Genomic DNA, 16,028 nt, shown 5'->3' with positions numbered 1-16,028 from the left:
AGTGCTTCCGAAGACCAGCTCCAGTTTCCACACAATAACTCCACAACCTCAGGAACAGCATGGCCAGGGTCAGGTCCAAAATGCGGTATTGGGAATCCCTAGTAGGGAACCACGGGTAAAGGCAGGCGCAGACCGCCCAACCCCAGCATGAGGTATGAGCTCGGTTCCAGGAGGGACCCACAGGTTACCTCTAGTCTCCCACAATGACAGACAACACGCAGAAAGATCTACACAACCTGTTTGGTGACCCACACCCCACGTGAAAGGGCTTGCTCTGGTGACCTTACTGGCTTCACATGCTGCGCTTACTATGGAAACACTCCCTCAGAGCTCGGGCAAGTGGCACTTCTGAGACGCCCCTTATTGATAGAGCCCCCTAAGACCATAAATTTGGCTCCTAATAAACACTTCACTATCACGTTCCTCTGCCCAGCACCTCCCTTAAACTGCAGCTTTTAATCAGTCTTTCTTTGACCTGCCAACAAGTCACAAACAAGCCCTTTGGCTTCGGCACAGCCCCGTGAAACACCGATAATGTGACACAAAAATAATTCAGACCATTTCAAGACACCAATCTTGTCTGAGCTAAGATACAGAAGTGTGTAAAAGGAGACTGCACACGCCATTCTTGGCAGAGAACTGGCCCGTGCTACAGTGGCAGGGCAGTTTCGCTGGTGCAGTGGTACTGGCAGAGCAGAAGCAAGCTTGCACTGCACAGCAGACGTGGCGCTCTTGGTTACCTTCACCGAAATTGAGTGCACTTTGGAGTGATTTCAGTGGATTTAATGGAATACCTCTGCTCTTTGACTGGTACGCCGGAGTCTATGGCATTGCTGGCTGGCCCCTTCATCTCATAAAATCCTTTGACACATTAAAAAAAGATCTCTCAAATACAAATATCTGCAATTCTTTCAATATTGTTTATTTTATTAAAAGAATAGTTTAGGACAAAACACAAAAATCATGGCAAAATCGAATTTTGAACAATTAAGAGACTTTAGAAACCTCAAATCTCAAGTAATCTCTCTGCTGGTTATCGTTGTAATAGTAATGACGTACCAATCTTTCACACCAACACGGGGTGCTGCCCTGTAACTCAGCACTCCTGCAGTGTCCCATCCAGCAGCAGTGCTGAGATTGAAAAGGAAATGTGCTTCCTTCCCTTGTTTTATTGCTATCCCCTCTCACTGATAACGCAGCTTTAGGTTACCTCTCAGTTTGGCAGAGACAAAACCAGCCCCTCTTGCCCTCCCCAATTACTGCATATCCACAAAGATCCTGTTGATTTCAGAAAGGAGAATTAACAAAGCATCAATTAGGCGAGTAAAAAAATATTGTTATGCAGGAAATATACTGACCCCTAAAATTAATATATTAACAATCGTTTACTTGTAACATTAATTGCGTGATTCATAGTGCCTGAATGTTTTTATTATTTAAAAAAAAACAACCAAAACCACAAAGGCCACGGGGTGGGGATGTCTGAGACCTTCAGACACACTGAACTAGCTCTTACTTCAAAGGGTGAATCATCAGGATCTGGTTGGGATCAGCAGAATTGGCCTGCACAATAAATGAGGCGAGTTAGCCTTTCCCTAGAGGTGTTTCTGTCTCTTGGCTACAGAAAAATAACGCAGCTTAGCTGCGAGCAAACTTTTTACATTATATAAACCAAGCAAAACATATTTACATAGCAAAAGTTTTCTGAAATAACCTCTGGAAGTTCTCATTTCTAGAGTTTCGGTAAGAACAGAGACACACTTGCAGTATTTTCTTTTTACTCTATCCTTCCAATGTTGATACAGAAGACACAATCTGCAAGGCTCACCCCTATACACCTGTTATTCTGAGCTGTATGTGTCATTACCACAAAGTTACACGGCTCCGTAAGTGCAGAGCAAGCGTGGAGAATTCTGAATGCAGTCAAAACCAAATATATTTGATACAGACATCAGAATCTGGAAACAATAAAAAGTTTGGGTATAGTCACGAGACTGACTGCCAAGATAGTTACTTTATCTTGATAGTTACTAACAATTACTGCTCTTCCTGGGGTACAGGTGCACCAGAGTGTTTTAGCTCCAAGTTCTTGGCTAGCCTCTGTTGTACAAACGACTGTCCTATTTTATACCAGCTCTAACAGAATGAGAAGCAAAACTTTTGATCAAGTCCTACAGCTATTACTTGAAAAGAGCATCCTATCTTCAAGAACCGTGAACGGACTAGAGGGGTTCGTCTTTTATTACGTGGCTTATTCATTAAGAGGTTAAACCCCTGCTGTATTTTCTCACGCCACAGTTGGAGCAACAGCTCAGCTGTCAGGCTGGAGGCTGATGAGGGAATTGCTCACTTGGGCCAGCTCTGTGATGGAGACTCGTCCCCTCTGTTTGATATACTGAGCCACGGCAGCCATCTCCTCTGGAGTGATGTAGATGAACTTTCCTCTGTCATCAATCACACCTACAGGGGGAAAGAAAGGACCTTGAAGTCAGCACTTTGGCTGCTCTCACTTCCCGACCAACATCAGTCACTTCTTTTGGAAGGGATGTTCAAACTGCTGAGGGTGCGTTTCATATCTAGGGCAGGCAGAACAACGTGCGAGCAGTCAGGCTTTTATCTCTGCTGTTGGGTCTTTGAGCAGGGCTATGACAATAGCCATGGTAAGACTAATTTTGTTCAGCAGAGTAGCACGTTCTTTTCATTGTACACAGCTAGCTGGGAGCATCACAGCAGCTACTTCAGGTCTATAGTTTCAATGCTGATGTTCTGGGCCCAGGCAGCTGGTGGAGAAAGGTAGAGCAGCAGGAGGGCCCAGGAGGTGATTCAGAGCCCCTCTGGGGCCCAGCTCAGCCACTCCAATTTACCCTCTAAAAGGGAATGAAGCTTAATTTCCATATTTCAGTTGCTCCATCAAAAGCGAGACCAGACCTCTCTGTTGTTAACGCATTACAGGATCAATCGCAAGGCAGAGAGCCTCGCTGGCCTTTTAGGCCTCAGACACAGCCAGGACAGTACACATCCTTACGCTTTGATTCAGACTACTTTTAGGTCACTTGAATGTGTATCTACATATATCCACCATGATAGTTGTTTCCCTGCCATGACCACAGTATCAGGTCCATAAAAGTTCGCACTGGCACCTTTCCCTACTTCATCCTCGGAAAGATAAAGACTGCCCAGCAATAAACCAGACCCGTTCAGACAGGGAGCTGCCCACACGCTCAGTCTCTGCTTACATTCCACCTTTGATTGCGTGGGTACCTGGCTAGGAACAAGCACTTCACTTACTACAGCATCCTGGAGTGCTCTGGGATGTTTGCTTCTCCCACAGCGTGCTGTACCCCAGTCCTGGCATTAGCCACAGCACTTTTAAAACAGGCTTGCAAACCACCCCAAAACGTCCAAGTGATTATTTCAAATGCAGATTTCAGAAGACATCATTTGCAGCTGGCTGCTCAGCAACCCCTGAAGGCCTTCAGCAGGGCTCAATCAACATGCAGAAGCCTTGTGCTCGTTCCTGAACTGTTGGGGACATTCACCCTCCACCTCCATATAATGTACCATGGGAGCAATCACATCCCATAGTGCTTTAAACAGTAGTTTCACGACAGCTGAAGCAGGGATAACAAACATATCTATTGATGAAGTCCTACTAGGGTCCTCTACAGTTTAAAACAGACATGACACTGGCAGTCTCTCTCTACCATAGTGAAGGTATTTTCTGCACCACTATTCACCAGCTCAAATAAAGACCCCTCTGTGTTTTGGCTGTCACCTGTTAGAGTGCCATCTGCCATCAGGTCCTGGATTCTGTTAATTGCATCCTGTTTGGAAGGGAAAAAGGAATAACAAACTGATCAAGAGGAAGGCAAAAAAACATTTCACGTGTTCAGATAAACCACAGATCGAGGCTTACATTTAATTCCTCAGTGCTAAAGACTTCAGTGAAGGATCCACATCAGCATTCCCACACAGACAGACAGAGTAAGCCCTTTGGTCTTAGAAGGATGAAGTGAGCTTCTGCATTTTGGGGTGTTCAAATAACTTCCCTGTCCCCAAAAGAGACTTTAATTGCTAAGTTAGCTGTCAGTTTTATGGAAGGGGGGTGGTTATATGCATCTTCCCAGGGAAAGGCTGTATAGTGCCAATGCAGCACGCAAGTTCCAAGAAGTACTCTGAGGTACTTCTCCAAGAACTTGGCTACGCTCAATATCAATCACAGAATCAATCAGGTTGGAAGAGCCCTCTGGGATCATCGAGTCCAACCATTGCCCTGACACCACCATGGCAACTAGACCATGGCACTGAGTGCCATGTCCAGTCTTTTCTTGGCACTCAGTGAATATATTCCAGAGCTTTTTATATTTTTTTCCTGCTCCATTTAATAGGAAACCTCTTTTACCAATCCAAAGAACAACTTGTTGAATTTATTGCTGGGTTAACACTATAGTTACTCCAAGCATGCAGTTCCACTATGCCTTAAGCTAGCATCTAAGCCCTGTTTTCCACAGTTCTGCCTCTCTCCCTTTCTTCCCTTTATATGACAGCAGAAGCAAGTTACAGTTTAGATTTCAACCAGATAAATTCCCTTAATTGGCTCACTGCATGCTTAAATGAAGTTCTGGTTTAAGAGAGAGGCAGGGGCACAGCAGCCTGGACTTACAGCAGTGTAAGCTGCTGTGAAGGGGCACCCCAAGATTAGACGAGGTACAGAACAACAGAAAACATTGGTCACTTAGAAATATATGTCAAACGTGCTCAAATTTAAATAAACCAAGCCACAAGTTTTCAGAGTCAAAACATAAAATGTTTAGAGAACAGAAAAAGGACAGAGGGGAAAAAAATAAAAGTACTAAAAAAAAGGCATCGCACTATGAGCTCACTTTGATAGGCTTATGTGGTGCTGAGAGGGACAATATTCTCAAATAAGGCACCAGAAGATACAAATTAGGGTGGTCAAACACTGGGACAGGCTTCCTAAAGAGGTGGTCGATGCCCCAAGCCTGTCAGTATTTAAGAGGCATTTGGACAATGCCCTTGATAACATGCTTTAACTTCTGGTCAGCCCTGAGGTGGTCAGGCAGTTGGACTAGATGATCGTTGTAGGTCCCTTCCAACTGAAATAGGCTATTCTGTAATTCTAAGAATACACAAGCAATTGGAGCAAAACACCTCATCTACCAACTGCCTGCAAACATAACATTGTCCAATCATGCAGGCAGTGTCTGAATTTGCTTCTCGCTCTGCTTTTGACTCCCAAGTACCCTGAATTGCTCTGTTACTAGATTTGCAAACACTGTGGATCCATTGGCCAACAGGCAGCTCTGCAAGAGGCAGACTGAGCACTTTTCACTGAAACAACCTTGTAAGGCAACAATCCTACACTGGCTGGCCGGTACTTTGATGAACAGCCACATTTTTAGGGCTGATTTTGTTGAACTTCACCAAAATCCAAGCGTTTCCAGTAATGCTGAGACACTTACATAGATGTTACCCTTATTTACCCACTTTCTCTCCTGTCCTTTTAAACTCATTGCTTGTAGTAGCACCTCAAAAGGCAGCACTCACCTGTGTTCTTAAACCGAAATGTGAAGCCAAGTCCTCCAGCTGGATTACTTTTGTTTTCTATGGAAACAAACAAGAGTTAAACGCAGCAGATGAATTACAGGGTTAGCATTTCTTTTTCTTTCAAATAAAAAAATGCATTTAATAGACAAAGTAGAACCTGCCATTCTAACTAACTCTTGCTAGTAAGCACTCTTCTCTGACGAAAAACTCTAACTTAAGTTAAACCACTCTGCTCTGTGGAAAAACTGGATGCTCTGACCCACTTAAGTGAAGACTCAAATACATTTTCCCAGTGTTCATCCTGAACCTCTCCTTACGTTCGGAGGACAGGATGAGCACGAGCACAAGAAGCAGCCACAGCTCTGTTCTCCTTGCCACCTGAGTTTCTCATCTGCTACCTTTGCTTTCCAGTGTGCTTTAGCAAGATCCCTTTTTGTTTGAGAGATGTTTCAAAGTACATTTTTAAATAAGCAGTGGGATATATCAGCACATACATAAAAATCCAGCATTAAGTGCTTCAGTCTGTTTTACTAATGTCATGTGTATTAATGCCCTAATCATCTTCCTAAGCAAGTTAAAACCTTATTAAAATTGTCAGTGCTGGAAGTGTACTGCTGGAAAATATAAAACTTTTGAAAACTGTCAGTTAACATTCTGGACTACATCCCTAAGAGCCATATGTGTACGGCCACATGAGCTAATTTACATTATCAGATGCATCACTTCAAACAATAAATGCATTTGTTTCTGATCGTGAGAGTACACTGGAAGGACACAAACAGAGGCTGAAATAGATGAATCTTTTTCATTAAAAAATCAGACAAATAAAAAGCCACACGCAGACTTAGTAGTTGTGAAGTTCGATGCAGCCAAGCTAGAGAACTGAATACCATGGACTGAACGCATGGAACTGGAACCAGTCCATGGAATTCAGTTCTCAGAGCTGGGAACTGCCAAGATTCGTCACATCTTCTTTTAAAAGCATCGGGGTGTGTGTGTGTGGCGGGGGTGCAAAGCCACAGAAACAAGACAAACAGGATTTAAACCTTCACTTAAAGATATTCCCCCTCAATGACCAAGTTTACTGGAAGCTTTCCAAGATAGATCCTGCTGTGAATAAGAGCCCAAGGTGGTGGGGTGGAATTAGGATGCACTCCCCCCACACACTGAAATATGATGACACTGTGAGGTCCCAAGCCAGCAAAACAGTTCACGTGCTTCATGTTTTAGAGACAAGCTTAACTTTCATAGAGTAACATATACACATCTACACTTTACCAAATTAATCTGATTTTAGGTATGATTCTGCTGCTGTTGTCACCAAGGGATGAAACAGAGCAAGAGCTCCCAGGATTAAGATGAGTAGGATTTTTTTTCCTTATCTTGTAAGCGTCATTTTTCTCAAAGTAAAACCAGGAAGGGGTTAAAGCCTTTGAGTCCTTTGCTGTCCCTTTCAAAAGTAGTGAAAATGCAGTTTGCTGTTTCAGTTCACTGGCTGTAATTCAGATGCATTGGATGATACACTGTCAAGCTGGGTGAGAACAGTTTGATGGACAAAGTGCAGGCTCCTATTTCCCCGGGCCAACAGATCTAGTGCTCCACAGCAAGCGAACTGCTCAGCCACTCTTTAACCTCTGCCCACTTCATTATTAATTTTTCGAAGTGCTCAGAGAGCCCATATTACAGAATCACAGAATCAATTAGGTTGGAAGAGCCCTCTGGGATCATCGAGTCCAACCATTGCCCTGACACCACCATGGCAACTAGACCACGGCACTAAGTGCCATGTCCAGTCTTTTCTTAAACACATCCAGAGATGGTGACTCCACCACCTCCCTGGGCAGCCCCTTCCAATGGCTAATGACCCTTGCTGAGAAGAAATGCTTCCTAATGTCCAACCTGAACCTCTCCTGGCGAAGCTTGAGGCTGTGTCCTCTTGTCCTATCGCTGGTTGCCTGGGAGAAGAGGCCGACTCCCACTCCGCTACAACCTCCCTTCCCTTCAGGTAGTTGTAGACTGCAATAAGGTCACCTCTGAGCCTCCTCTTCTCCAAATATTGCTGGTTTGTAAGGTGTGTCGTGCAGCTACAGCGCCACTGAGTAAAACCATAAGGCTCCCATTAAGAACTGGTTATTGTCCTCTGAGAGCAGAGCAGTCAGTCTGTAACCCGAGGACTGGTCACTGTAAGAAGCAAACACACAGGACAGTGACTGCAGCAGAGACAATGCCCCAGCCTGAGGTTTGAGGTGGTGACATTGAGGTCGAGGGGCTACTAGGAAAGCCCCAAAGGAAGGGAGGTGCCCAGCTTTCAGAAAAGCAGAATTGGAGGGCGTCAATCCTTCTGGTGCCTTTGAGAAAAATCCCATTTAAAACAATCCCACAAGGCAGAGCTGGAGCAAAGAGACTGAGTTTTATTTCAAACACCCTTAGGAATGATGCATGGGGTGAGCTATCTCCAGTCAGTTATACCAGTAAAGTTATTCAACAGAAAAGCTAAATTAAATTTTATTTTTAAAAAATGCCAATTGCTCTTTTAATTTATACATTTTTCAGACAGCTACTAGCAGCTTAGCACTGCTTCTTGATATAAGTCAATGGTTTCTGTGAATAGAACAGAAGACGAGGGCAATACTTAATCTATGTATTAAGCGTGCTTTCAAGATTAAAAAAAAAAACCTAAAACTTGTAAAAGAAAGCAATGCCCCACTTCTGCAACTCATCTCTACATAGGAAATCAGGTGTTGAAGCGCTTCTGAATTAGGTTTTCAGCCCGTGCTTAATTTTTCTGACGTCAAGTAGAAGTGACTAATATAAAACTATACATAAATGCTTAAACACTGAACTGAGAGTTTGTGACTAATCTGTTCCATCCATCACAACCACCAGGGCAACGTGCAGAATCAGACCCTACTGCGTTATCCCTTGGAAACTCTCCCAATTTTAGTGGAAGATCCTAAGGGTCATTGAAATATCCTATTGTTCTACCTCCTCGTTTTGATAAACAAGCTGCCCTAGGATAAAGAACAGCGCATTTTCCTTAATCCACAGCTTGGCGGTATCTTGAAAGCCTTAGATGGGAAGGGGTGAACTGGGATCACACCGTACCATGTAGTCCATTTCCACAGATAGTAACTGAAAGAGAGGGTGGTCTTAACAGACATGGCCATTTCAAAGTTCCCCTCCCTTTTAAAGAAATCTCTCTGGCTTCTGTGGAGAACACAATATTGAAATCGTTGCATGGCCACAAAATGAAATGTGCCATCCTACGGTTCATTGTCGCTCTGTGGTTTTACTTATGCTCTTTAAACATGTCACCCATAGCTTTTCCAATCTATTCTCAGCTGCTTTTGGTGGTGCTTCTGATCAGCGTTGAGTGGTGTATGCTGGGGACTTGGTTTCTGAACAGGGGCTATTTTCATTTGAGGTGCAGCAATGAAGGTAAGTCCTAACTCTGAGTGCTACTAGCTTACATATTTTCAAATTACCTCCAGAGATCATGTTGCTCAGAAAGCACTTGGCAGATGCAAACAGAATCAACCAACCAGGTTGGAAGAGACCTCTGGGATCATCGAGTCCAACCATTGCCCTGACACCACCCTGTCAACTAGACCATGGCACTAAGTGCCATGTCCAGTCTTTTCTTAAACACATCCAGACATGGTGACTCCACCACCTCTCTGGGCAGCCCCTTCCAATGGCTAATGACCCTTGCTGAGAAGAAATGCTTCCTAATGTCCAACCTGAACCTCCCCTGGCGAAGCTTGAGGCTGTGTCCTCTTGTCCTATCACTAGTTGCCTGGGAGAAGAGGCCGACTCCCACTCCACTACAACCTCCCTTCAGGTAGTTGTAGACTGAAGCAGCCTCTCTCACTGTGGCCTGATGGCAATGGGATACACCACCGAAGTCCCAGTGACACAGGAGGCAGAGAGCAGCACAGCAAAAAGCGCTTTGCAGTGACTCTAGAACAAACAAGCCATTGCTCTGACTTGCATGGCAGTCACTCAAATTGACTCCTTTTGGAGAGTTACCCATGAGACAAATCTGGTTGTAACTCCGGGTGTTTGCTGGGGTAATGGACATGCAGAACTGGCTCAGAAAGTGAGGTTCTGGATTAACAAAATGATTAGGAGGTCACTAAGCATACAAGAGATTTGCTTACTAATGAAGACTTACACACACATGCCATCATTGTCAGATGAGAGTCTCATTTCCCCATAAAGAAGGAAAGGGATTAATTAGGACAAAAGATTTGCATAACATTGTTAGAGTAGAAAAATGCATTTGACCTTTGATATACCAATAGTGGAGAAAGAAGCACTTGTCCTGGCAGATCAAAAGTGGAAATCCTCATGAACACACCCCAGGTTTTAAATAACCAACCATACAATATAATGAAAGGGAGAGTAACACACCCTGTTAAAAACAAGTGATCTTCTCCTTAGATGTCCCTTCCAAACATTAAGACAACATTGCAAGTTGCACGGATAAAAACAAGAAAAGAAAACACATGAAAAGTTGGATCGACCTTTACAACGCCAGTGTTTCAGGCACAAACACATCCTGCATGCAGGCCACATGCTGGTACAGCAATTCTCAATTCATGCTGGGCTGAGATGTAGAGACTTGTTTTCTAAATCAGTAGCTGATGTCCACAAACAAAAATCCTGAATGTCTCAAAACCCCACCAACAGCAAACATTGCTGTTCACAAACTCCGAGGGTGAGCCACCAGGTGCAGAGTTTATAACGTCTGTCCTTGTGAAAGAAGGGAAGAGCTACAATCCTGCCCCCAAAAGCCAAGACCCAGCTATAATTACAAACCATTTTAACGATGATGGACATGCTCATGCACAGTTAAGTAAATAAAGCAGACTTCATCTAAGGTATCACTTTTGTTGAATATTTAAGTAAATCAGACTGGAAGTAAAGATTTCCCTTCTTTCTGAAAGTGAGCTCTTTGACAAAGGTATTTTACACGATCTAACAAGTATGGATGGAGGAGAAAGATCAATGGCAGCTTACCTTCACGTAGTCGAGAAACTCCGTTAGAAAGCTGCGAGACTGGATACAGCAAGGAAAACAATTGTTATTTTACACTCACGAACACTAAACGCATCACAAACCTGCTGAGTACAAATATAAAAGTGTTTAGCTTGCATACTTCCCAAGTTTTAAACCTACCCACTGACAGAGATTTTGAACTGGGAAAAAAATATATAGCTAGATTTAATCTTAACTAGGAATTTACGATAGGTATTTTCTAAGAGAATATGGCTCGAGTACAATTTGTGTTTAAGTAAGTTTTTTTCTGAGAGGAAATCTTCAAATCTTTTATTCGTCATATCATACATCCCCTGAAATAAGCACATCTGGGTGAGGTTGTGCATCGTGTATTAAGTTACGTACACACAGTGAGGACATTTTGTACAGAGGTAAAGAACAGAGTGACTCAGGAGACAGCTCGTGCAGATGGTCAAGTGTAGCACACAGCTGCATAACACATGTGGAAGCTCAAGCCCTTTTCAAAGCTACGCACCTGAAATCTGGCATTTTAATGTAAGAGGCTCAATTTTCAAAGGCAACCCAAACAATGTGTATTTAAGTTAACAGGAGATCAAGTTACTCTGCAACGCTGGGAATCAATCAGCCTTAATTAACTGCTTCGCTCTGGACTCTGGACCTTAATTTTCAGCACGAGTTTCAGCACGCTAGCCTCAACACCACAAGGCAGAGTCAGCTATTGTAACAGGATACTAAAATGCTTCAGTACGTTATCCACCACAAGGCAGAAGGGTGGCTTGGCATTTCTGCAAGGCTGGTGTCTTCAAACAACTAAGTACCTGTGATCATTTCTGAAGATGACTTTTAAATCGCCTACTATGAAAGTTCTATCTCCCCACTCCTACCAAAGATATCTTATGTTGAGATCCAGGCATCATCAACAGCCTGCCAAGCTCTTTTGAGTGAGGAACACCCTCCTCTGTTCCCACACATAGAAAGATTAAACACATTCTAGCATTAAAGGGTATCTAAAGTGGAACAATTTAATATTTAGGTATAATCTGGTCTTCTAACAAGATAGGCACACATTTTTGAAGGACCTTTCAACAGAAAGTATACATTTCGCTGTTCTCTGCATCTTAGGAAATTCCCCATCACCAGATACAACTTCTCTTGGTGTTAAGCCCGGCATGATGGAGGAATTATCTCAATGGGAAGGGGTCTAGAGTGAGAACTTGTGACTAATGTCAAGAGGGATTGACTCACACAAGCTCCTCAGCCCAAAGGCACTCTCAGTCACGCTAAGGGCAAACCCATTCAATTCAACAGGGTCGCTTTAGCGGGGGAGCAAACGCACACACAGCCGTGAAAAAAAATACTTATCATGAAATGCACTGGACAGCTCAAATTCGGCAGCTGCATTTGAGAGCAATTAAATGAGTCTATGAGGTTTTCAGCAGACAATAAGAACACTGCCTCCCACAACAGGGGAACTTTTTCAAGTTTGCTGTGATATTATGTCAAGTATCACACTTCAACCACCGTCCCCAGCAGCGCGGCTGCAGGCAGCCCCAGGAGGAGCACGCTGGAACGTTATGCAGAGTTTGAAAGACTATCAACCCCAGCAATCATTTGCAACACTGACTGTACAGTTTTCCACAAGCACCTAGGCTGCGCCCTGTGAATTCTCTTAACAGAAGCCTCTTAAGACAAGAGCTTGGTTTTTCATTTGATTTCACAGCAGCTCCGTTGGTCTAGAAAATAAAACCAAAACCAAGCAATTCCTCCTCAGATATGTGGGCACTAGCAAGCTCCGTATTTAGCCTTGCTTTCATCTGGCCCACTGTATATGGGTAGAGCAAAGCTGACGACAGTAAAAGAGTAGCCGGCTTCCAGGATGAATCTTATTTCTGTCCTTACATTAAGTGAGGACAGAACTAATTTCCAGCTATATGCATTTGCCTTAGAACTCTAAACTAACTTGTAGGAGTCTGGACTGAGGGACTGTAGCATTCCCCAGGAAATACTTCAGGTGCCACATACACAATTTAGCTTTTACAAGCAAAAACATTTGTCTGACTCCTATGTTCAAGTTCATTTTACACAAGACAGAATGCAGTAAGGGCAACCTAAGTCTAACAAAGGTAAAGGAAACTGCAGTAACAGCCTAACATACATACCTCTTCCTCTGTCATTGATTCTTCAACCCCTTCCTCTTCAACTACAAAACTCTCCTTCAGCTTCAGGTACTCTTCATACTCTCTCTTCTCCTTTTCTTCCTTTGCCTTCCTTTTTTCCTCTTCCTGAACAGAAAAGATGACAAGTGGTCAGTTTGCTCCTCCCCAAATCAGGTTTAGTTTTAAGTGAAGTAGCATCTTTATCTGCAGTCTGGTTTTACGAGGACAGACAGCAGACAAAAAGTTTCTAAAACGAGTTCTCCCTTGATGGCATCATTAATTTCAGAAGCCACCCTTAAGGTAGTAACCATCTCACATGGTAGCGTAAGCTTGCACTCAATACACCTAGGCTGGCTCTTAACAGATTGGACACAGAGGAGAAACCCACTCTTATATAGCAACCTGCTTTCTTAATTTGCATGAATATGTTTCTTCTGCAGATCCCGTGACAGGAAGTCCCTGCCCTTAACTGTACTTTGATGCAACATCCACATTTTCAGTCACTGGCCCCAGTTCTGCTCTGACACGCACTGGTGTACACTGGGAGTGATCACAAATAGTGGAGTTACGTGGGTGTCCATCTGTGTGTGAGAAGGAGCTGGCCTGTAAAAGAGTCTCAAGTAAAATCTCTTTTGACACACAAGCAAACTATGTCTATATGGAATGTAAAGAACTGTATAAAGTATTTTAGGCACAGGAGACAAGGTGTGATTGTATTAAAAAAGGGTTTTTTTTACATGTTTGATTGTTAACCAAAACCTACAGGCTCTGCTTTTAGTTATTTGCAATAAAAAATACTTTCTGTTACCTACCCTGAAAGAAATGTTAAAATCTTAAAAAAAAATAATAATGCCAACTCAGAAAACTCCAAGCCTGACATCAGTGAAATGGTGATGCATACTAGGTAATGTAGAATAGTCTCACATTCACACAGCAAAACTGTGATTAAAAGTTTTGCAATGTGATAAATTACTTAAAAAATATTTCAAGTAAGAACAGGTTTTTACTGAGAGCTCAGAAATGTGCAGCTTTCCATGATCTTCTTTTAAAATTTCTTTTGCTCTTCTCCAAAAGACTTCACACATGTAACTTCACACAGAAGAAAAATGTTTCCTTACACAACTGTTTATATTGCAGAGAAATTTGTCTGTACAGCACCTGGTGCAATGAGATTCCAATTGGACTGGCCTCTGGTTGCTATCACATTGCAAAAGCTTGATTAAAACTTAAAAAGATGAGTTCTTCAAATTTCAGTGACAATTTCTCGGCATTCCTTTACTATTAGCACAGGAACTGATCTCTTAAAGAACAATTATATTGATTTCTAAATGCTTGCCTGCTACATCTTTGACACTAATACGGTAATTACTTCCTTACATGGTTGGAAAGCAAACACTTGTTCCATTAAGCAGGAAAAGACAGGAGCAGGTAATTTATCATTCAATATAGTATATTGAAAAATGTCCATATTAAAAAAGATACCATGTAAGGCCAAAAGCAGCAAGATACCAGAAATGGGGATGGGAGGGTTGTCCTTCAACAAAAACTGAAGAGAAAGTGTATTTGGTCCCAATTGTGTTTAACCAAACTCCCAGAAAGTCACGAGAAGGAACGCTGCCGACATAAAGAATGAGAAAAACGACTGAAAAGATCTTACTGTACGTGCAAAGTCAAAACCATTTCTTTAACCGTTATCTCATGAAAAAACTACAGATCGGAGGAAGCTCTTGAGACAAAACAAGACCACTTTCTGGGTCATTAATCACTGTAACGATTATTAGCAAAAGCCCAACAGTAGAATTTTTCCTTATAAGCACTACAGGTGCCAAGACCAGCACAACCGTATTTCATTTGGAAGTGACAGCAATTGTTCTTTTCTTGTAAGTGCATTAAATTTAATCTTAATTTAACCCTGGAAATCCAAGAATAAGGTTCTTCTCCTGGTCTATTACAGCGGTTGTAATTCAACAGGACTTGAAATGAGAAAAAAAAAATAAAAATCACAAAAACTAAGAATTGCTTTGGCATATAATTTCTAGATGGTTCTTTAAAAAAATATATCAGAAGACAAGTGTCCCATTTACAGCTGAGAGCAACAATAACTAAGGAATACTTTCCTGTTTCTGGAAGATCTAACAACAAATGAACAGGACTCATTCCTGTCTTCTCACGTACTTGAAGAACGGTACCTTCAGTGTTATTCAAGCACACCAGCATGTTAATATCAGTACTTTCATTTCCAGCACAGGCAGAATAGCATCTCTGCTGTGAGACTGGCAAAGCACTCAGCTACCAGTCCCTTTTTTTGAGGTCTCTCTAAAAGCCAACATGAGTTTGTTTTCCAGATCCTGAATTTTGATGCTACAATCAGCAGAGCATTTCCAGGTGATCTGAGCCACTGCTTTGGTAGCTAAAGTATGTCAAGCCCTCAAAGCCTCGTGTTTCCTGGTGGTTGCAGCCTCCTCCACAACACTAAGTATTTCCAGAAGCTTTTTCATCTAATAACTAAAAATCCCAGCCACTTTCTGCACGGTCTTACGTGCTTTACCACCTAAATTCACCTACGATTCAATCTAGAAAGACTTAACCAAACTGTAAACTGGTTCAAAGCCAAGAGGAGAGATGACTTTGCATAACTGCACTGGGAGAAGCAACCAGCAACAGCAGTGGAAGCTGAGCAGGGGGAACCCTAGAGAAGTCAGGCTGTCCATTAACACTTATTCTCAGCTATTTTTTTCCACCACCATGCCAGCACTCTTCTTTCACGTGCCCAAGTCATGCAGCAGTTGTGTGGAAGGTGCAGGGTTAAATTTAGGCAGGTTGCATTCCCACAAAAACCAGTCTTCTATATGCATAACCCACACACAGGAACACTCTCAGCACCCCAGGGTCTACTAATGAAAGAGAGCCCAGGACTTGCTTCATGCAAGTCATACAGGGGGCACTCGGCTCAAATATAAATTTAAAAACCCCACATCTTTGTTAGTCAGGTTTCCTTGCCCCTCCCCATTCTGATCTCATTAACTGCTGTGGAGTTAAGTGGTAAAGCATGTGGCTCAGAGGAGAGATAATAGCTGTGCCACCTCCCTTCAACCATGGGTGGGGTGGTGGGGAAATCCCAGCATCATGGAAATTTGGTAACTGCAGATGCTCACCTTCAGCTGCTTGATTTTTTTTTTTTTTTAAAGCAGGTTTGCTTCTCTCCTCACCCATCTAAATGTTACCCAAACTGGGGGCTTGAGACCCAAAACTGGGGGCTTGAGACCCAAGAGCTCCCAGATC

The 16,028-nt window shown here is 42.8% G+C and overlaps 1 protein-coding gene across 1 annotated transcript in view; it reads right to left on the bottom strand.

Moving 5' to 3' along the window:
• Window positions 1–901: 901 nt before the first annotated feature.
• Window positions 902–16,028, bottom strand: part of DDRGK1 (DDRGK domain containing 1) — a 45,584-nt gene continuing 30,457 nt past the window's right edge. The window contains exons 5-9 of the mRNA XM_068403194.1: window positions 12,750–12,872; window positions 10,591–10,629; window positions 5,569–5,625; window positions 3,776–3,824; window positions 902–2,460 (exon numbers count right to left, since the gene is read on the bottom strand). Coding sequence (XP_068259295.1) covers window positions 2,312–2,460; window positions 3,776–3,824; window positions 5,569–5,625; window positions 10,591–10,629; window positions 12,750–12,872 — 417 coding nt within the window. The 3' untranslated portion in view covers window positions 902–2,311. The remainder of the gene's footprint in view (window positions 2,461–3,775; window positions 3,825–5,568; window positions 5,626–10,590; window positions 10,630–12,749; window positions 12,873–16,028) is intronic.

This window comes from Nyctibius grandis, chromosome 6, assembly GCF_013368605.1.
Source record: "Nyctibius grandis isolate bNycGra1 chromosome 6, bNycGra1.pri, whole genome shotgun sequence".
In the NCBI taxonomy this organism is placed as follows: Eukaryota; Metazoa; Chordata; class Aves; order Nyctibiiformes; family Nyctibiidae; genus Nyctibius; species Nyctibius grandis.
The sequence above is the reverse complement of the archived record's forward strand: the minus strand, read 5'-3'. Positions and strand labels throughout refer to the sequence as shown.